General features: G+C 34.5%; 1 protein-coding gene across 3 annotated transcripts in view; it reads right to left on the bottom strand.

Moving 5' to 3' along the window:
• LOC128886049 (alpha-catulin) overlaps positions 1-23,246 on the bottom strand; it is a 95,211-nt gene that overhangs the window by 14,363 nt on the left and 57,602 nt on the right. For all 3 annotated transcript variants that reach the window (XM_054140582.1, XM_054140584.1, XM_054140583.1), the window contains exons 3-9: positions 10,573-10,850; positions 8,150-8,392; positions 3,636-3,899; positions 1,957-2,208; positions 1,222-1,381; positions 890-1,008; positions 203-532 (exon numbers count right to left, since the gene is read on the bottom strand). In XM_054140582.1, the coding sequence (XP_053996557.1) occupies positions 203-532; positions 890-1,008; positions 1,222-1,381; positions 1,957-2,208; positions 3,636-3,899; positions 8,150-8,392; positions 10,573-10,850 (1,646 nt within the window). The remainder of the gene's footprint in view (positions 1-202; positions 533-889; positions 1,009-1,221; positions 1,382-1,956; positions 2,209-3,635; positions 3,900-8,149; positions 8,393-10,572; positions 10,851-23,246) is intronic.

The following is a 23,246-nucleotide window of genomic DNA, read 5'->3' as shown; positions in this document are numbered from 1 at the left end:
TCCAGTATAGAATCCGTATAATAATAAACAACGGTAAAAAAGAATGATCATAAATAAAGGGCGATGTACGTGTATACGCGTACGTGCAGGCGCGCCTGTACGACGTACACGTATATACATAGCATCATCAACATCAGTCCAATTAAAAATGTGTACCACTTTGCAATTTTGACAATATGCGGTCTCGTTAAATGACACGTACCTGGTAGCTGAATTGTCTCACAACCTTGTACAATCTGTTCGCCTCTTCGGCGAAATACTCAGCTTGGGTGAACAGATCTTGGGTGGTCTTCAGGGCGCCCTCGCCCCTGGTGAACTGGTACATGGAGAACGCCATCGATGACATGTTTTTCGCGCGTTTCACGATGTCGTTGTTCTCCTCCAAGGCGCTACCGCTTTCCTGCCATTTCTCCGTTTCCGCGTCCATCTCCGACGTGATTAGCTTCATCTCCAGGCCCGCCTTTGCGATCTTTGCCTGCTCCTCGCTGTCTAATCTCACGGGTTTCAGCGGCTTGCTCGTGGTGCCGTGTTTCTGAAACCAAACGCGTATCTCGGTTAGAAAATTGAACGAGGAGCTTGCATGCAGCGTCTAACGCATTGATTCCCAATTTGGACGATATCGATTCTCAAGATGGACTATTGACACTCTAAAGTGGGCGATTATTGACTATCTGGATTTGGGAGGCGATGGTCGCTTTGCGTGGACGAATCGAAGGTATCTTATTTAATACATTGCAGCGGATGGGAATTGAAGTATTAATTATGGCGTTTTTAATTTCATATTTAGTTAAAAGAAGTTTCAGCCCTTAACTAGCAAAGGAGTTTCGGCGTACGACATGCACGAAGAAGAGAATGAAACGAAAAGATGAGAATGTAGAATTTCACTTACTCCTGGCCGTGGCAAGGACATATATACTTGCTTCTCCGGTCGACTCTGATTCAATTCGAGCACATCTTTCGCCACTGTAGTCACGTCATTCATGAGCCATTGCCACATGTCAGCGAATACTAGAAAGCACGAATAAAATTTGATTTATTGAACAATGAAATTTATTTATTTATATTTTCATTTATTTATTTCAATACAAGATTAGTAAATTTAATTGAAACATTTATTTGAAGATGATTTGAATTGGATGCGAATTGAATTTTATTGCGATTATATCGAATATTTGAATTGAAATGTAAAATTTGAATAGGATGAGTTACGTTTTAATTTACCTTCGAGATTTTCCTTGGCGATTTTACTAGTAGGATGCCTTGCCAATGTGTGCGCCGCTGTCACCACTTGGGGTCCGTATATTCTCAAATTAATTTCAGTGAATTTCGCAGAAACTTGCAATGACTCCGAAAGCGCAACATGTCTCAGCAATTTGCATACCTGTTAATGGATAAGTAACTCGTCGTACTACAGCAATGTAAGTCATGTCCACAAGTCACATATTAATCACTGGGATATAATTCTTGCGAATAAAGTCTATAAGCTTGAATCTGTTTAGAATTGGATTTTTCAATATAAATAAAACACAATTATTAAGCTCACTAATTTGTTATAATAATTTCTGATACAAAGTACATAACTATTACCAAAGTCATTGTTTCTTATTTACAATTGAAGTTAATACACGGTAAAAGGGAACATGAATAAAAAATAAATGTAATTCTTCTATAATTAATTGATTATTATTAATTTCAAAATTTAGATATTATTAGTGTTAGTAATTTTCATTTCAATCTAAAAATTGAAATACTTTTCAAGTATTAATCGTAGTCAATTCTTTTTAAAAAATATTTTAGTTTATATGCTAGTGTCAATAATTTTGATTTCAATTTAAAAGTTTAAAAATGCAATAAATTAATTGTTCCAACCCGGAAATTTAATTAAAGCACTCCGACTGCGAAAAAACAATTTGGCTTCGTAAGAAAATGGATCGTATATCAGAAGGTTACACTCACTTCGAGGATGTGGTCGATGTACTCGTGAAATCTGTCGCTGCTCTCTTGAAGACGATTTATATCGTTAGCCAAAGCGAGATTCCTGATTGTTGACACAAGTTCTTGGCCCGCTTTGGTTACCTGTCCGAGATCACCCGCCTGCTCCATCGTCGTTGCGCAGAGCTGCTGGCGAAGATCTCTGGTGGTACGTAATACTCCCAGCATGGCTTGCTCCATTTCCGAACTCGGAGAACCACCGCCACCTTCGTAGTTCTGAGAGGGAACGGTAACAATCATTTCACTACTTATTTTCTAAACAGTTTCGTATATTTCCAATATGCTATAAGTACACAAACACATTTGAATTATTTAATTAAATTAGAGTTTGAATTACTAATTCTCATTGACTCTAATATTAACTTTATTTGATATATTTTAAATAATAAAGTTAAGAGCGTTAAACGGGAGGAATTCTCTACTGAGCAAGAATGTTAATAATTCTCTATCGACTTCAGAATAGAATAAGTTTGTAACTATGGTTTGTAATCAAGGTTTATATTAAAGTAAATTAGAATTCCGTCAAGCAAACTTTTTATAATAAAAACCACGTATTATGGCCAAGTTAGTAAAGTAAAATAAAGTTGAAATGGCGATAAAAATTTGTTTAAATGTACAGGGTGGCTTTCTATATTTTTTGTTATATTCTGTGCTTTGTTCTACACAATTACATATCAAAAATATAATTAGACGTTTTCGAGGGCTAAACTTTATTTTCCTTCACTATTTTAAATTCAAAGGCTTGGCTGATTTCAACAGAAAATCAATACGACTTTTGATAGCCAATGAACGAAGAAATCTCGGTGTCGATAATGTCTACTAGTGGGTAGAACAATTTGCCCGAGCAAAGGGAAGATTTGGTGCGAAAAATTGCATATAATGCCGGATTATAAATGAAAGGATAATCCGAGTTGGCTTGGTTCGCATTGAAAAGAGCTGACATTCCGACGTAAATCCGAATGAATGGTGCAGGCTAAACTGAATCAGTTGTAAGAGCCTAGTGCCAGTGAATGGACACAGTAGACCAAGTGGGCAATTTCCACTTCAAAAAAGGAAGGAAGTAAAGAGACATTTTTCCCTTCGTCGCTGGACGTCGAGTGCATTAATAGAAAAAGCTACTACACGACTCAACGTGTAATATTTACTCCGTAAAAATACACAAACAACATGTTTTAATAGTCAACGGAGTAAAAAAAGAATTAAGGTACGAATACGTAATTTTCTTGATCCTGGCTTGTCATACGTAAAAATAATTCCACCTTTGAACTTACTGTAGGATCGTTGTCGACATAAATATTAACCCTTTACAGTTGGGTATTTCTAAACTTTATTAAATGATTAAACGAACTTACATCATCTGATTTTAAACACAGTTTTACGATTATTTCAAGTACAAAACAAAATAATGTATAAATAATATCATTTAAAAAAATTTCAAAGAATATCATTTTAAAAGTGCCCACAGCTCTGGTCTAGAGATATAAACTAAATACCATTCTAATAAATTACACTATTTAATACAAAGCAAATCCTGTTTGCCCATTTTTCAATTAGCTAACTCCAAATTCAAAGAACTAAAAATGTTAAAATATTGAATCGAAGTAATATATATACGTTGAGAAATAAAAACTATCTTGACTTACCATGCTGTTCCCGATTCGCAGTAACGTATTGAGCTCGAGTTTTGCTCGATCGCAAAGCAAAAGGATGTTCTCTCTGTGTTCGTGGCTGGTGTATGCGCTGTCAGTGAAGTCCTGTGTCCTTTCGACGACGGTATCGAGCGCGGACGTGAGCGTTTCTCGACAACCTGGTCCAAGGAGGGTCATTCTTGTAGTTTCCACGAGTCTCTCGAAGTGCTTCAATGCGGAAAAAGCCGTGCTGCTGTCCCAGTCCTCTTGTTGTGGACTCTGAAATTAATTACAGAGTCAGTCAAAGTTTTACAATACTCTTTTTAGACTTACACAATTCCATTTGCTCCTTAATACTGGGCTTACGCGGATTTCTATTACTAAAGCAATTCTTTGAATTTAAATGACGAGTGAAGTCGATTTACCAGAATTAATTAGAAAGCTCTGATAAAAACAAAAACACTTATATACAAAGAAATTTAACCTGCTCTAAAAAGAATTAATAAAAAGAATTCAATAAAATTCTTTAAAATTTTTTAATGAAGAATTTATTCCAATAACCACAAATACGATATCATATGCAGATATGAAGACGATCAATTTAAAATATATTATTTAATACCCGTGTAATATGGATTTTTGAGAGAGTTTTTATTTCTTTAATAGATTAAGAGGTACTAAGTATATTACAATATATTCACACTTCTTGCAATCCGTAAAGTAGTTTGACACCCACTTCAAAAAGTAATTGATTATAATTGTTACATCAATAATTGAAGTATAATATCGAACTTGTAGTTATTGGATAAAATGTTATCATTGTTATTTTAATCTCATTTTGATTCATTCATTTTCGTGTAGTAAATCTTTAGCAAAGATTCACGTTTATATTTTACGCTGAACGAGTCGTTGCTTTCGATGAAAGCTCGCGTCGCGGATTAAATATAGCGTTGCTCAGATTATAATATATTATTATGTTTACGTAGTAAACACGATCTACTATTATCATATTACGCGGAACTTTGATGCACAGTGTCTAAATATATTCTGTTCTAAGGTCAGCATACACATTTGCAGTTCAACTGACTGCGTTGAACCAACCACGAAACCCATTCAGCTATAAAATATCGCAGAGGCGGCGATTATACATTTTTCTAGTGCAATTACTCGCACGAGATCCTTGAACGCGACCGAACATCTCTCCCATTAACTTTTCTGCCAAAGCTTCTGGAATATCGGTTAATTTTCTCGTAACAAATTCACCCTAAATTTGCATAGTCTTTTAAACGGTTCGTTAATAGCCCTTGTCAAATATTGTGTCGCATTATTCGCAAGGAAAATGGTGATTTTAACTTTGATGAAAGTAATCATTTATGATTAGAGAATTAATCTGATACTGTGCGCTACTGTAACCTCGTAAATAAATTTTGTATGAGAACAAAGTGACATTAAAAGAGAAAATAAGGATAAACAGTTTAAAAATATATGCCACGAATTATTAAAATTGTTCGTAAATAATTACGATTTCTTTCTTTCGTTTATAATTCTACAAGAAATATACAAACGTTTTTCTTTTTTTAATAAACATGTGTACAATTTTAGCACCACTATTATATATCTCCACTTGAATTGATAAAAGACCCTTTGTATTGTTTTCTCATGGATTTACAAGAAGTTCGATAAATATGTCCTGCATTACAATTTTCATTCATAAATCGTTGACATAAATAAAGGCACTAAATTTCGTTTATATTCTGGAATTCATGCATGCTACGTGGGTGGAACCATGTTGGAGAATTCGTATTTTCTCTTCGATTGACCGACTTTTTAGGTCATTTCTTCCGGAAGTCCTCAGAGGCGCGCCCTGAAGTAAAAGGTAACAGGTAATAAATCTGGAAGGCTAAATGTCTAAGAACGCAATGTATCTTCTGGAAAGGAAAGTGTTCAGGTCTGTTAAGCTGATGCCTTGAGAAACCTCTCTCTGTAGGTAAAAACCGAATAATTTCAACTTATAATGCAAGCATTCAACATCATAATGTCCTGACTACATTTATATATAACCATCTTCGTTTACAAACATAAAAAATTCTGTAACACAAAGATCCTATATTTTATTATATATTCAATAACTTTAGACAATCATGCAGCCAAGTTTTTCTGCTTGTTTCATGAATTTTCAAATTTATTCACTCATTTGTTCGGATTTGTAAATCATTTTCTATATCCTCATTATTTTCTGGTTTATCTTTTAAATAATTTTTCTTGTGTTACAAATTATCAATATAAATTCATTACAATTTTGTTTACTTTGAAAGGAAACCGTTAACTGAAACGACGCCTCTTTATAATCTTGTAATGAAGAAATCTTTTGACAACTAAAAAAAGGAAACTACCCTTTTTTCCAATATCCGTGAATTCACAGACTCCATTGTTAAAATTTCTTTATAGTTTAAATACTATATTATATTTCATCAATGTTCAAAATCCTCTGTCTTATAGATGCTTAAATACAATTTCCTCTAAGGAGGGAATACAATGTCTACGTGGGCAGTACTCGAAGATCCGTGGGTGACTTTCGAGCACATCTTTCAGTTTTCAACTAGTTGTCTCAAGTGTCAGGCATCGTTCGAATGCAACGTCTAGAAACTGTCTTTCACGGTCCCTGTTTCGTGTTACGCCTCGGCGCATATAATGTGCACCGCGTTTAATTCAATTATCGCTTCGTGAGTTCGGCCGAAGTTGGTAGCCCGGTATCATTTAAACTAAGTAAATTTCACCGTGTCTGGCTGATTGTTTTTTCGTGAAATTTGGCCGACCTCCCGAGCCCGTGGCTGGTAAGAAATTTAAATAATGTCAGGAGCATTAATGCACCACGGAATCGCGACGCTGCGATTTGGCACGTGCCGAAGAATGCTTCGCGACGATTGACGACATCCATTATGGCGTTCGTTCGCTATGTGTCGGCTTTATCCGGGGTACGATATCAATTTGCATTGCTGCCGATGCATCGCGGTCCATACCATGGCTGGAGATGTTTCTTAAATTTCGAAAATGCTCGAGACGCGAGCCCGCCGTTCAGACGGTGTTGGGATTTTGGCTCGGGCATGGAACGGTTTCTGGAATGTTTTCAACTTGCGGATACCACATTTCATCGCGCGTGTCGAACGGGAAACCACCGACGAGATTAAATCGAAAATCGTAGAGAGATGTTTCGCGATAAACGGTTTTTCGAAAAAGAGCTTCAGGATTTTGTTCTTACAATATACAATATATTACAATTATATTGAAAAATAAAAAATTGAAGAATTCATTTTAAACTATGTCTAAAAAAGGTAAGTAAATATCACGAATAATACAATTAACCCCCTATAGTGCTATTATTTTCGTTAATGTAAAAGTCAACATATCTATTCGTACATTTTTCATTGTAAGTACATCTCGAATTAAAAAATAACTACGAATTCCTAGTATCTATCTAAAATTATTTAAAATTCTGCGTTTAGTTTACGTACGTATACCATGAACAACATTCTCACAATTTTTTTATTTCTTCCCACCTATAAAATCTACCCGAAAACAAATAAACTTAACAAAGTGCTAGTTTCTCGACAGATTCAAGCTATCCAATTTCCTCGCGTACTTGTTTCGACCAATTGAAGAAACCATTATAGAAATCATAGTCATTCTTCATGGTTCTGGAAACGATAGCGATATCATCTCGATTTCTCGTGTATTCTTGTTAGGTAGCCAACGCTGCACAAGGTCACCGAAATCGTGCGTTATGGGTTAGCCGCGTATCACAATTTACCGAACGAAAGCTCCTTGGATTCATTCCAGCTTTTCCCATCTATTTCATTGTAACAGTTCCTCTCTCTGTCCTCGCATGATTTCAACAAACGTACGTTCACGTTTGTCGGTAACGCGAGACGACACAAACATCGCTTCGGTGCGGTGGCGCCAAAAATCCACGATGACACGACATCGTAACACCGGGAAACACTCGATAAATTGTGTTTCCTTGAGCTTGTTTCAAGGACGTAGTGTATGTCATATTACTGGAAGATTTAATAGGTCGAACGAGTAATAAATCGCCCTGTTATGCATTTTATCCTACGCTCTACTTTCAGAGCGATTTTTTTATTTTATTGTTAATATTTGTATGTCGATACAACCGAGGATAGCAATAACAAATTATAGCTTTTCCAAAACAGGCTTTGGGAATTTTTTTTTTTAGTAAACAGAGAAACAGATGATATGGAATATATTCAGTTTATGTATTTTAAATGAAACTGCAGATGATTAAATTAAATGTGAGAGATTGTTATTAAAAAATATAATCCTAAAGTCCATTTTAGAAACATCTTTATATTTAAAGTAAATAATTTATGTTTTGACCTTATTTTCAGAACTTTTTCAATTATTTTTAGTTTCTTCTTGAATTTTATTTTACTTATTTTTTGGTTTTGAGTACTTTCATTGTAAAATTGATAGAGAAATTTCTAACGAAGTTTTTTTCCTGGACCACTTACCTGGGAGTTCGAGTACGACTGTGAGTCGCTGCAGTCTAGGACGCCATCTTTGACGACGTAGTGTATCAAATCCATGGCTCTTCTCATCTGGCAGAACACGGTGTCCCTGTTCTCCCTGGCAGATGGACACTCTGGATGCCTCAAGCACGTTTTACTAGACGTGAGCAACATCATGGTACTCCTTTCCAAAACTTGACGAGCAGCGGCCATCTGGGCCCTTCGTCGCTCATCTTTCAGATCATTCTGAAAATTTAAAACGTTCCCTTCGTTTAGTAGTATTCTATACACAGCCGTTTCATTTTTATATTCGTTGAATTATTACAAGTATTCTTTATATTGACTCCACATTAAAATTCTGAGCAGTAAGAATGGCAATTATAAATGTTTTTAATGGACAAAACATTTCTCGAACTCAAAGCATCAAATATACTTTATACCGGTCGTTTATTTCCATGATATTATTTGCTTCTATTTCCGCGTCACTGTCTGCAAATCGTGCGACATCAAAGACCGAATGGCAGGAGATATTCCTGATTTTTCAATATACAAAAAGCAGTATTGTTCCATGCAAACGTACGAGTTTCTGTGAAAGCTCTGTCACCGGAAACTAAAGAAACTGATCTTATTCTCACGAGTAATGCACCCTTTATATGTTTTTCTTAGATAAGTGAACGTCAGCCTTTTCTATTGATGCCGTTCTTAAAGTGGATAGTACGAGTTCACCAAAGCGTGTTTCCTAGAATCGGTTAGTATTTCTCAATGGAGAGAAGAAAGGGAATTCATTTATATAAAGCTTTCTGTATTTATTCCCATTGCTCGCTTGAGATATCGTGGTAACATTTCACTTTCACAAGTTTCTGTAGATATATTCTAAATTGACGTTATTTTACCATAAAAAAAATACCAGATGACTCGTGACACGTACTTTTTCGCAGATTAACAAACTGTTAAATTATAATTGACTGTTAAAGTCCATTCAAGAATTAAGGATAAAACGTTAAAAGAATTTTAACAAAAAGTATGAATTTTTCGCCGATTGTATCGAAACACTATTTTCCACGTATTCCGCAAAACCAAATGAATTCACTTTTAACGAAATATCGGAAGTACTTCGGATACGAGAGTACTTCAAATTCAGTTCCCGTCACGTTTGTTTTATATTGGAATAACAGTGTCTCCCTTATTGGTCCTGTTCGTCACGAATTTAATAGGCGGCAACCATCGATTGCTTCTGTTTCACTTGTTACAACAAGTGCAAAATAATAAAAGGCATTTTCGGAATACATTTTCGGGATAGTAATTACGAAGCTGCCGAGAATATGACGTGCGAGACGATTAGGCAAATAAGGATTAATTCACTGATCGGATTAAGACGTTGTAATTGCGTGTCTTGAAATTAGTGAGCTTAATTTCTAGGACAAAATATATGTTTGACAATGCTTGGAATTAATAATTATAGCAAACAAAAGAAGATTTGATGAGATGAACTCGTTATAATTGCTGATTTCTCGTTTTTCGAATTTTTAAGGCAATAGACCGATTTAATGTGAAATAATAAAATAAAAGCTAGATTTCTATCACTAAATCGTATATACAATATATGAAACTTGCCAGTTGCTTTTTCTATTTTATTTTAATGCAAATACTTCATACTAAAAAGCGTCATAATTTTGTTAATAAGAAAAGGAGAAATCAAAACATAATCTATGATAAATTAAAAAGACTGTAAAAAGCAGAATAACAAAAATCCATAAATTAACGAGAAGGCAATGTTTCAATAACACCTTTATTATGTAGACGAGGTGGCAATCCTCATTAGTTTGGATTAGGCATGTGGGCTATTAGTCTACGTAATTGTTCCCTTTATACCAAAGCTATGACTGTGCGATTCTATGAATCTCGAGATCAAAGTTGTAGCACTGTTAAGCTGGAGAATTGTCCACGTTCATGAATCAAGCTTAAAGTATAATCTTTGTTGTCATCTAACGTACACATCTGTTGTATTCAGATGATATTCAACAACAGTCCAAAGCAAACATATTTCCTTCAGAAAGTGATAATTTCCACTTTCATAATTGTGGATTGGGAAAGACATTGGATCTTTGCAGAGATTTGGATTTTTTTATATGTATACCTGAAGAGAATTCGTAAGAAGATGACGAGCGGATAATTTCTATTTTCATTTCTAGAATGTTCTCGATGCTTTGCGACGTAAAAAAAGTCATAAAAAAAACAAGTATTCATAATAATTTAATAACCGTCTGTAGATTGTATAAAAAAAAAAAGGAATAATAATTACCTTTACCCAATATTATATACGTAGTCTTTTAGCACCTTTAAAGCGAGGCATTGTTTCTGTTAAACTTTCTCCCGCATACAAACAACGTTTAGACCAAAGTAAAGCTACTCGAGTAGTTACTTACTTGGCGATCACCTGTCAGGTGAGCAAGCTCCACCATTTCCGCTCCAAATTGGCTGAATGCCTTCACGAAATCGGTGAAGTTCGAGACACTTTCAAGGCGGCCAAGGCTGCGAGCCACCTTGTCCTTCGCAAGAAGGAGTTGCTTGACCACGACAATGTCCGCCAGTAAAAGAACCCTCGTCACAGAACCGAGAAGACATCTAGCCGCCCTGACGACGGAGCCTCGGTCAGCTAGGCTGTCCTCCATCGCGCATTCGCATAATTTCTCGATCGCCGAGCCTGGAAAACGATCGTCATTGTGTTAGGACATCCAGATTCTGTTACGAAATCGAAGGGAAATCGCGCGTAGTTGCATAGTCAGCTATATTCGATTTGTATCACGTAATACTTCATCCACTTTTTGCATATTACCTGATTCACCACATTCATATATTCCGAAGTTCTCCATTGCAAATTTAAAAGTATTACGACTCGAGATTTTTAGAGGAGCGGCGAGTTTACGAATAAATAATTTCAATTGTATTGAATATTTATTATCAATAACTCCCTCAGTGAGTTATTTATCAGGGTTCTAAATATTCAGTTCATAGACTTTCATAAACTTTAACAACACTCTTAGCGTTGTAATATTCAGAAGATAAAAGGAGATTTAATGTCACATAATTTAGTTTGCATATTACGTGAATTAGTATAAAATTGTGTGTATGGAGACATAAACTAAACGCTTCGCGCATCATCAAAATGACAACTCAATAGTATTGTTCGAGACCATTTTCTAGCCAGAATACGAATGAATTTCTTGAAAGAGAAATGACGTTAATGCATTAAATTCCCTCATTCTAATATAATGACGTGTCATCGAGGAAATAGCGCGGTAGTGACGCAATGCTTAGTGAAGCTTTTATATGTCATACATGCTCATTGCAGACACAGAGATTTCTAAAATTAGAGCGCCCTAAGTGTGCGTAATTAAGCACTCGTCCTATTTCCGAGGTTCTTTCTCTAAATAACGGAATTACACAATTAGCTGCACTGAACAATAGCAAGACATGATCATATTTTAAATAATTACCAGACTCATTTCAAGTTCCCACCCTCACGATGAATCAAGTTAGCTAGAGTATTACTGTAGTTAGAAGGAACAGACATTATTAAATTTTTGAGACATTCCAAAGTACTCTTCATAAAAAGTTCGCTAATTTCAGTTTATATGTTTAATTTACATAACCTTCTTCAAAGATTGTAATTGAGATTGAAATTATTATTTACGAAGAAATCACTCTTGTTAATCTTCCATATTCTTAAACTTCTTTCTTAACGAGCAACCAATTATTTAGTTATGTAACTACTTCGCAGTAAAAGCCATCATTATAAGTTATAATTAAGCGGATTATATAATAGAATGAAAATTCTCAAATTTACTAGTACCATAATTATTAGATCCAAGAGTGATTTTAATTTCGCATTGAATTCGTGATTTAGAATTAGTAATGTATTTTTAAAGAGAACAGATCCAACAGAATCTCAAGAGCGGATTTGCATACCCTTAATATTATATGGAAAATGTTCAATGCAAATCCAACTCTCGCGTACGCACACATTACATTTCCAAGCCTTTGGCGGATAATCCTGCTGTGCAATAGCTCGTCTCCAATATCGTCGTGCCACCACAATCGAATTTCCTTTCATCTCGCGCGATGAATATTTATCATCTTATGAAATGCGCCGAACGTGTGGTGAAGAATATCGAATGCATTCTGATTCGCTCGTATTGGCGTGAAAGTTCATACAGAGGGTGTCTCGGTAATCAAACGATTCTATTCTTTAATCGTGTGTTTAATATATTTTCACTGATGAGATTAGAGCGATAGTTATTTTAGGAGAATTGATTAAAATCTGTTATTTACGAAATTTTAAATGAATTGTTTTCGTGTAACCAGTGCTTTGTAAGTAAATTTATACTTTTGTCGCAATTGCCACTCGTGAGAAACTGGTAAAATGTTTCAGCTTATACATCCACTTTTTTCAACGTAGTAATAAATCTCTGACATAGCGAAACGTTCTCAATTAAACGAGAATAACTGTGGGAAAATTCTCTGTCGAATTCGCTTGGAATACAACGTGAAGGAGTGTTTACGCTTAGAATTACGAAGAATTAACACATATTATTCCTGACAGAGGTGTTACATACAATATAAATTATTACTTGTGAATGTGACAAAAATTATTTTATTTATAATTTATTTTAATCATGAATAAATTATAGTAAAATTGTATATTAATAAATTTCATATTAATACAATTTTATCATGACAAATTTTCATTACTTTTTAATTTTATTACAAAAAGATAAAATCCTAAAGCTCCTTTTAAAAAATATTGTTTTGATTAACACTGTATATCTTAACTTAATTTAGTAAATAATATCTTGCAGAATCAGTGACATTAAAGAACTCCTTTCTGAAGTTGTACAATGAAAGTCGCGAATATGCAAAACTATCCTAATAAAAGTTGGCTGACAATCAAATTTATGAAGTATTAATTACGTTACGTTATCCGTCAGATCGACGTGGTCGTGTTCCGCAATTTTTTCAACCGCGATGCCACGTAGTCAACTTTTTCGACCAGAGAATGAAATTCCTTCATTTAAGCTGGCGCCCGAGATATTATTTTTCTCATTTCGTATTTCAGCAGTCGTCGTCCGGGCTTTCTAATTACGTGTCGCCGTAAAGCAACTATCCGAGAAATTATGAGAATTAAATTGCGTTACCTCGATATTAATTTTCATCCAAGCCACTTGATAAGTCGCAAGCTTTCAATTTCACGTAATCGTTACTCGATTCATGAAACTTTTCAACTGCTACACGAGAACTTGTATACCGTGCTACTTTTCAATCGTAATTAATTTCGCCAGTTTCCTTGCAATGGGGTGATCGTTAAGAAATGATGCCAAAATTCCCTGATAAATGTAACATTGTAAGATTATAGCCTTCTCAGATTTAAAGTAGATTTTAATGTATATTAATTTCTTGATGCAAACCAATTTTTTTCTTGATTGTTTGCTTCATTTAAATCAAACCTTATTTTCTAATCCCAAATAGTCCTAATTTTCTTTTATAATCTTTATTTGATTTACATACTTTTACTGTGATGTCGTAATATTCTTTTTTTATTTTGTTCGTATTTTCGAATTATTCCTATTTAGTGGAATCTGTGTAATCTGAATAATAGAATAATTTGAATCTGATTTGTATAATCCTCCTGAGAGCCGTGATAAATATTTTTGTTTACCCCATTTACATGCTTTCGAACAGCAACGGATAGACTCTAGTCTTCCGTTCCTGCTTATTATGAAGTTTCACCTGGTCGTCCAAGTTTCGAAGTTCATACAGCCGTAAATTTTTACGTTGGGTCAATGCTGGAAAATGAAGTTCTTCAAGGAACAGGAAGTTTTTCACTACGGCGAACGAAACTTTTATGGCATCTACAGTTTCTTAATAGAATCCTTCCTGCAGCGTGCTGCATTCTTATCACTCGTTCAATTTGAATTTATTTTCATTCTCCCACGTCGTGCACGATTTGCTATATATTCAATCGCACATATTTTCAAACTAATTCCAAGTCGAAAATAATTTTATATTAATGCTTTGTATTTAGAAAAATTGTTTTAATTTTGGGGACCAACAACTTCGTGACAATTTGATGGTGTTGCATTTGAGAATTAAAAGTGTTATTTATTTTATGAAAATTTGTGGCTGTATGTAAATGTAACAAAATGAAATAAAACACAATAAAAGTAATCTACAATGTGGACATTTATTCATTAATCTTTTCGATAAGGAAGAAGTTCATGCATTGTAATATTTAACTGATGTTAATAATACAGGAAAGACTATTGCACGGAAATTTATGAAAGAATTTTCTCAGGTTGAATGAAATTCTTTTCCTAACTTAAACACGATTGACTGAGTTATCGATCAGCAGTCGTATAAAAAGCAAGAGCTTCTAGATTGATAATGTAAAGGAAGTTTAACGAAGCGTTAAGTGATAGGGTTTTTGTATTCGGTGATCACACCAAGCACCACAGACAAGGACCAAACGAAGTAGAAGAGAAGATACGGCGTTGGGTTCAGCTAAATCACCGTTTCCCGTTCTTTTCATTTTACGCGATCGACCAATAAATTTCCCATATTCCATAATGACGACGACGATATCTTATCGAAGAACTCTGAAGAGCGTGCTTTTATCGTGTGGAATTATTTTCAAATGCAGTATTTGTTTATCTTTTACAGGTTAACCTACTAAATTACACCTAAGTTTTCCAAATGCAATAACTACTTTTTCGCATATTTTAAATCAATAACAAGCCTGAGTTCACGAAACAATGATTTCGGAACACCTCCATCGATCGAGACGATACACAGACATCTGTTTCGTTTGTAGTACAACGCGCGACAGCAAAACCGCTGGAAAATGTTACCCTCAACGTTTCAGAGACCCCGTGAACCGAATTTAGGACTTTCCGCTTGGCGTTTTGCACTCTGATAGTAACCTAGAAGGCATAGCCGCGTAACGTAATCAGTTCAGCTGCCTTGATAGCGAAACCTTACGATGCTTTATGCAGATTGAGTATCAAGTACGCCATGCAATCCCCCTTGACCCAATTTAACAATCACAGAAGTGTATTACTTTGTCCTGGCTCAATAGTAGACTGAACTATTTTTCCGTCGCGTCTGCCCAATAAGCGGATCCTTCACTGAAAGCGAAAGTTCCAGTTCGAAAAGAGTTTTTTGTATTAAGTCGATCACAGTTTCAGATACTTGAGACGATATAGTCTTTTAATCTTGTTAATATCATTTTTTTGCTAAATGAAATTTAGTTTCATATAAAATTGCATTGTCTAGAGCTCTTCAGGTTCTGTGTACATTGCAATGTATAATATGAAGTCCAATCATATAAATACATTTTGTATATAGCATAAATAAAATGTACATCTATTAAGATTGATATTTGTGTTATAATTATTTCAAGAATTGTCAGTGTAATCATCCAAATTTATGAATATAAATTTAGTCAATATAATTGTATTCGCTTAACCTCCAATTTCTTTAAATAATAGCAACATAGATAATAATTATTCCTATAATGATTACTTTTACTTATTCTTCATTCGTTACCTCACCCTTTCTTCAAATTTTCAAGCAACTTCTTGAATTACCATTCTATTCTCATTCCACATAATAAAGCAAAGTTGAAAAGAACCTGCATTCATTCTTTTATACCTGCACTAAATTCCAACTAATGTAACACATTAAATTCACCAAGAAGACTCAACTGCAATCTTCTCCTTAAACAGAAACGAGATGCAATTAAGAAGAGCGATTAAGCGGTAATGAATTAGCTAAACGAACAACCTCTTTGACGATTACCTTCTTTCCCATTACAGTTGGAATTTCAATTAATCATTGAGCTAATCAAATTTTGTCAGCAGAACTACACGAGCGAAATGCACAGGAACGGATGGAATTGTTACAGAGCCTGTTCACGCTGGCTACGCGAAAAGTCCGTGCATACGCGTGCAATATTCCGGACAGAAGGACGCATTCAAGTTTATCTTAAAGAGAAGTGCTTTTTTCCCGATATCGACGTTCGTTATTTCGATGTGCTGCGTCGATCGCAATTCGCAAGATTAAGCGCAGAGAAGAGGAACCCACGGGAGCAGCTCCTCCGCGAACAAATCTCGCGAATCAAAAGCAAAGAACCTGAAGCAGCGACAATCGGGAGCAATCAACGTTCCCATCGCGAGTTGCTCTTGGAGAGACAATCTTGTAACTGTAGATTAAAATACCGATATTTTATTTTTGTTATTCCCTTAGCTCTTTGTGATCCTCCAATATCCGCGTGATTATTCAATCGTTTTGTCGCCGAGAGACTAATTTAGTTGAAAAAAGTGTAACTCTTAAGATGAAAACGCCTCTGCAGCCAACTAATTGCGATCAGAGGGACGATTTCATCGCTTTTGCGAACATCTATGGGTACAGAGAGCGTCAGCGATTAGTGGACGTACTATTTTGTCTTACAGATACATCATTATTTTTGTAATACCTTGTAACAAATTTTATATATTGAATTCCTACAAAGTCATATATATTCTTTTTTAATCTAACGTAATATATTTTATTAAAATAGTAAAGTCTCGAGTTCCTTAATATGTACTTCAATTATATGGTTTAAAATTATTTTTTAATACATATTAATGTATTTTATTAAAATAATAAGACGTCACCTTGTGTCATAATTGGGATAATTTTGTTGTACTAGACTGTGAATAATAATTCTGACAATAACCTGATTTAAAAAAAAAAATAATGTATACCTAGATTCTAATACATCAGATGAAAAATGTGGTTACTAATTCCCTCGATGAAAATGATTCAGACTCTTCATGTCTCAGCCTAAAGTGCGACACTACCCCTTTAAGTGCTAGCAAGAAACTAGAGCGCAGCGTTAAAATAATTTCTCCACCATTGATATTTATGATCCAATAAAAACTCGCTGAACGTGTATCACACGACCAGATAGTTCTATCGCCCATTGGTGGTATATTCCAAATAAGTCTTTGATCTAGCAATGCAACGACGAAATTGGAGCGTCCTCCGGCTCCACATGTAAATTTGTGAGCACAGGATTACAGATATCGCAGCACCGCAATATAGGCGCACTGCGTATAACCCAGTTCACTGATTGGTAGCTTGGTACCATTGATCCGTTGCCATGATAATGGAAGCTGACAATTCGCGTAAAACACGTGGTTAGTTTCTTTAAATGAACAGACAAACAGACCACAACACTAAGTTTTAAGGGACACTATACGAGAAAAGATTCACAAATTCTTGAAAGACTACAATTTAACACACTTAAATAAGTAAATACTATAATAATATAGAAATAAAAACATATACGACTAGAATGTTCGTAGTAGCAAAGAAATTAAAAAAGTGTCCAGGAAAATAAAATATATCTAGGCAAGAGAATTCAGAGAAATATTTTACTTCGTTTATTTAAACGATATAAATATAAGGACACACTAATCTAGACAAGCTCGTTGATGATCTATTGCAAAATATTGAATTGCAGAATTAAAATTATTATTTTTTTTGTCCAAAGCTTTTTATCGACATCAGAATTTTGCCTATCTCTGACTGAGATCAGAAATTGAATCAGGCCTGACCGCAAAATCGAATTGCTGAAATATGTTCATTTATTAAATATAACTTCGCTAGTTATCAGTAAATCCTCAATTTTATCGATAGCCGAGTTCAAAATTCTGCACAGCCAACTAATCTCGTATATCTCATCGAAATCGATGATCGTGCATTATACTTTAGAGCTGCGGAATGCTCCGAGCGAGAGTCCATAAATCTCACCGTTCAACACTTTAATTAAAGATGTGAAATAAATCGTGTCACTAATCGTTTCGTTAGCATCAAGAATTATCGCTTACGAGTCTATCGGGAAGTTCCTATTTGAAACTACTATCCTGTATAAAAAAAAATTAATTTTTCAAGCTTAGACCGCAATTTTTCCAATACAGTAGGATATCAGAGCAACTCCGATCAGTATTCTAGATCGATAGTTTAAAATACTTTCGTAACTCGCTTTTTTAGAGCGTTGATACCATTGTGAATGGAGAAGGATTTTCCAAACGGGTCTGTGTTTAAATATAAATAGGAATCGATATATTCGATTCCTCCAACATATTTATATGTACATATTTCTATTTATATGTCCACCACGATTACATTAAAAAATAAAAACCTAATGTCCTTTTGGAGAAACTTAAATCTTTTTGAATATGTTTCAGTACATGTCTCAATACTTTCATTTACTTCTTATTGCCTTCCCTTAATTTTTCCCTTCTGAGAGGGGACATCTAAATGAAAAGATGTTAAGGGTCACGGTTTTCCATAAAAGAAAAACCAATTCCGATTTTCGGCTACGGCAAAGGTAACGCAACTCCTTCATTGAAACACTTGTACGATTACGTGAGATGTATATCGGTAGATCAATCAAACACAGCAGGAATATCAAAACAACGTCGATATTCTCATATACTCGGAAGTATTAACAATTTCCACGTCACTTACCAGCGCATCCCCATCCGCTTGTCTGATTAATCCTCCCCTAAACCCCTTCGGGAATATGCGTCACGCGTGTTGTAATATGAAGTGCACTGTCAATCGAGTGCATATCGAACACGTGACACCGATATCAAATTATACATGTTCACGCAGATCTTGCATACGAAATGAATCCAACACGCAAAGTTCGTTCGACGTGTAACATAATATCTGCTGTTAGATCCGCGATAAGTTTCACGACTGAATGAACTGACAATTTATACATGAACTTGTCGTGGCGTTACGAATCAAGGATTAAGTACAGTGGAGAGATTGTTGATGTCACGTGATAAATCCGCTTTTAAATGTCGAATCGTGTTTGCTCGTTTTCGAGAGCTCCGCGATAACAAGGGTTGCTTGTTTAAGTAATAAATAGTAGACAAAAATCAGTAGTTTAATTCTCAATTTAGGGAGCTGTAAATATATATATTTTGGAATAGTATTTTTTATGCATTAAATGGGGATATGTAACGTTAGAAATATTTTTCGATTTAGAAACTTGCAAATTCATAAATTCATCTTAAAAATTGTTTTTAGTCTATATATTTTTCCAAAATATATATTATGTTATTATATCATTTCTTTGGAAACACTAATTACATAAACTCCTCGTGGTAACATTAAAATCGTTTCCAACCCAATAGACGAAGAAATTAAAAATAGCGAATTTATTTCAAGATTTGTAAATGTTGAAGTTTCTATCGTGAAGGAGGAAATCCTGTAAATAGATACGTGAAAATATTCGAGGTTCGCCAAAACAATGCACCCGGCCTCAATCTTCGCTGGAAAACGCTGGGGGGTTAATAAATGTTTTGCACGTTGACTTGACCCGATCTTAAAAGGTAGTTGGGATAAAAATAGCAGAGTGCTATCTATCGTAAGGGTACACAGACTGTGGAAGAAGTTACTGTTCGGCGTTGATCGATGCAGTTATTAGTGGACGACGACACAGCAGCCGTTTACTTTGAGAGAAAGCCAACATCGGAATTTCCAAACTCGCGTTACGCTTGTCAACGATATTAATTTCCGATTCGAAATGAAATTGCTACGTTTCTCATCAAATATTGAATATTACTCCGTGATTCATTTGTTAATAACGTCTCGATAAAAAATTCTGATTTATTGCAACGACTGAGAAGTAATTTTCATCGAAATTAATTTAAGAGGTAATTTAGTTGAATTTAGTTTCATTATCTGGACTATGAGTGTCTAATTAATGTTAGTGGTATGTACTTTGCAGTTTAATTTCCTAGAATTGTCGATTTTATTTAAGGACGATTGCTTGATTGGAGAAAATTCTAAATATTTATTGTAGTCGCAATCTTAATACTTATTCTAACGTTTCGACCGTACTTTCTCTCTCTCTAACAAATAATACAGTGATCTATACTTATAAGTGCGCAATGTGTTGAAAAATGTAAAAAAGACGTTACGATACGTTTTATACGTTAAGAATATGTGCGCGAGTTAATACAATATCTCTGCAGAGTACAAGGTGGCACAAATAATGTAAAACATTTCACTGCGCTGCAATACAAAAATTAAACATATTCAATAAAAATTGAGCAAAAAAATATCAGCGAACACATGACATGACATGTTCATTTCCTATTCTTATTTCATTTTAAGTTTTACTGGACATGTGTAATTATTGCATATGATAAACAGAGGGACTTTACCTAGATATTAACATGAAACGTAAAATTGAATTTCCTAATTCAATTCATTACCAAGGAAGGAAAAGCTAACCGACCTTACCCTTAGCAATCATCAACCGTTTAATATTAATTCGAACATTTGCAATAAAAATATATGAAATTCTATGCGCCATTTACAATCTGTTGACGTGATCAACGATATTAGAAGTAATCGTCGAAGAAGTTACAAGCCAAAGATGATTCGAAGCATCTGGATCTTCAGCAGGAAAGCCAAGGCAGGATTATGAGATAGCTTTATTCCGAAATTTATGCACACTGTTCATGACGGTATATCGCTTGGCATATCGCCACTTTCTGGGCTGTGTTGCCTGCTTTGCCTTACTCGTTTCCCACTTTTCCCGGGTCGTCTTTGTCCGTAAAGCTCTCCAAGACTACGGAACAATTGAAACGGCTCAGTTTCACGACACGAAACCCGCAATCGGAGGTTAAACTGTCACGATACACGCTTCCGTTTGTACAAAGATCGCGAAAACATTCGTCGATGGAAAGTAGCAATGATCGTAATGTAATTCGAAGCTACTGAACCTCCTAAGACTAAGCCACATTACGGCGAAGACTAAAGGGGAGCCCTTCGATCATTGAGCCCCTCATGCATACATTATGCAAAATTACCTTTGGCAAACTTGGGCAGATTTTAGTTGAAGTGGGAATAAGACATAACTGAAATAATTTATTTTTTATTATTATTTTTTACATTGCTATTTGAAGTTAAAAATAACGTCGATTTGTTACGAAACAACAGCATTAACGGTAAATAGTATTTATAATTATTGTTAGATGTAAAAATTAGTTATTCTAACCATAAGTCATTCTGTATTTATTTTAATTATATTACGACTCACATATGTATATAAATGTCCAACATTTAACTTGCAGTGGTCGTTAATTCTAAACTAGTTCTATAAAATAATAATAATTTATTTCTAATGTTTTTAATTAGTTCACCATACAATTCCAATTTGAATGAGCGACAATGAATAATACTTTGAGAATATTTTACACAAGAGAAGTAGTGTTCTCGTGTTTAATATCTTCTGACTAATGGGATCCCCAAGTTCTCCCTTCAGTATTCCCAAAGTTACAGAGAAGCAAGTTTCTTGTCAATGGAAACGGTTAGATGGCGCTTACTTGTACCCTCGGAATCGTCATGAAACACGAACGAAACATGCTTGAGAAATGTCTTCCTCTATGAATCGTTACATGCTGAATCGAGACGCAGAGAAGTCCGAACATGTCTTCTTTGTCGTTTTTAGTCTCCTCGTCTATGTCCTCTTAACTATCATCGTCCACCTCTTGACTTTCGACCTCGTACTACATTTTCTCACGCCACTCGTTCTTTGATACTATCTATTCGACTTCCCCCTTGCTATCTCTGTACGTGCACGATCGTTAAGAAACGGAACTTAAAGAGTGTGCGTTCGTTAGGGAAACTAAACTTTCAGGGTGACTCCCTTTACTTGTAACGGACATTTCTTAATTTTAATTAAAAGATAGCACGTCTCTGAGACGAGCTTAGAGTGCTCGTTCCAAGGTAAAGCGGGGTAATGCATCACTGAAATGTTGTACAAGTGTCTGATATTAATTTAAAAATATTACGTACTTGAGTAGTGCTTTCATTCATTGAAATTGAGTATGTTATTAAAAGCGTAAATGGTAGTATTTAATTTACATTCAAAAATTTACGATTAATTATAAGTTTTGTTCGTAATATTCAAATTTCGATCTTTTCAATATCCCTTGGTATTTCGTGATTGGCATGTTTTAATCATTACATTTAATTAGGAAACTGTATTTCAGAAGAGATAAACAATACGTAATTAATGTTAAAATTGCATGTCCTTTTATGTATAATTATCCTGTACTGTGACGTATTTCATTGATATTGTACATGATAGTATTTAATGATTATTTGAAGTATATAATTAATAATTAATTTTAATTATTAATTATTAATTAATCCCATGGTATGTATTGATTACCACAACGTATCGTTTAAATTAAATTACAAAATTATATTTTACTAGGGATAAATAATATGTAATTAACCTTAAATCTACGCGTCTTTTTATGTATGATCAGATTATGTCAAACACATATTATTCTCCACTCCACATAATGGTATTTTTGAACATTCACGTATGTATTTTAAAGTGAAACGATTGTCCTATAAATAAATTCAGCTGTTATTCCATTTTCTATTACAAACTTTACGAAGAACAACTTTTCATTGAAATTATGACTGAAGAGTTTCAAGTGTTCGAGCATTTTACATTAAAATGGGCATTCAAAAACTTCTGAAGCCTCAAACTTGCTACCCATTTAAATCGGTTGCTGTTTTAAAGTACAAATTCGAATAAAAATACCGTTCTCTTGTCAATGATGCCATATCACGAAATTATTCGATCAACGTTTAAATTCTTGGAATCATCGAATACATTTATTACCACTATCAATTAATTAGATTCATATCTCAACTACCATGTATCTTTTGTATTCTAAGAACCTTATGTCCTTATTTCAAAAACCCAGCTGCATTTTACTTATGTTTTATTCATTCAAACATCCACCCACCATCTTTCATTGAGAAATTCCTTGCGAGTCCTTCGAAATAGAGTGAAGAATTCAAATGAATAGAACGATTACCAGTGCAAGCAAACGTTTAATTTTATTAAACGTCAAACGCTTAGATCTTCACTTTGAATTCTCTTAAATAACAAAAAATACTAGTCAAATTGTAGTTTAATCTTTTAAAATTATTTGGATTAATCATTTGGTCC

The sequence above is a fragment of the Hylaeus anthracinus genome, unplaced genomic scaffold, assembly GCF_026225885.1.
Source record: "Hylaeus anthracinus isolate JK02 unplaced genomic scaffold, UHH_iyHylAnth1.0_haploid 11982, whole genome shotgun sequence".
Lineage (NCBI taxonomy): Eukaryota > Metazoa > Arthropoda > Insecta > Hymenoptera > Colletidae > Hylaeus > Hylaeus anthracinus.
This window is presented reverse-complemented; position numbering and strand designations above follow the sequence as displayed.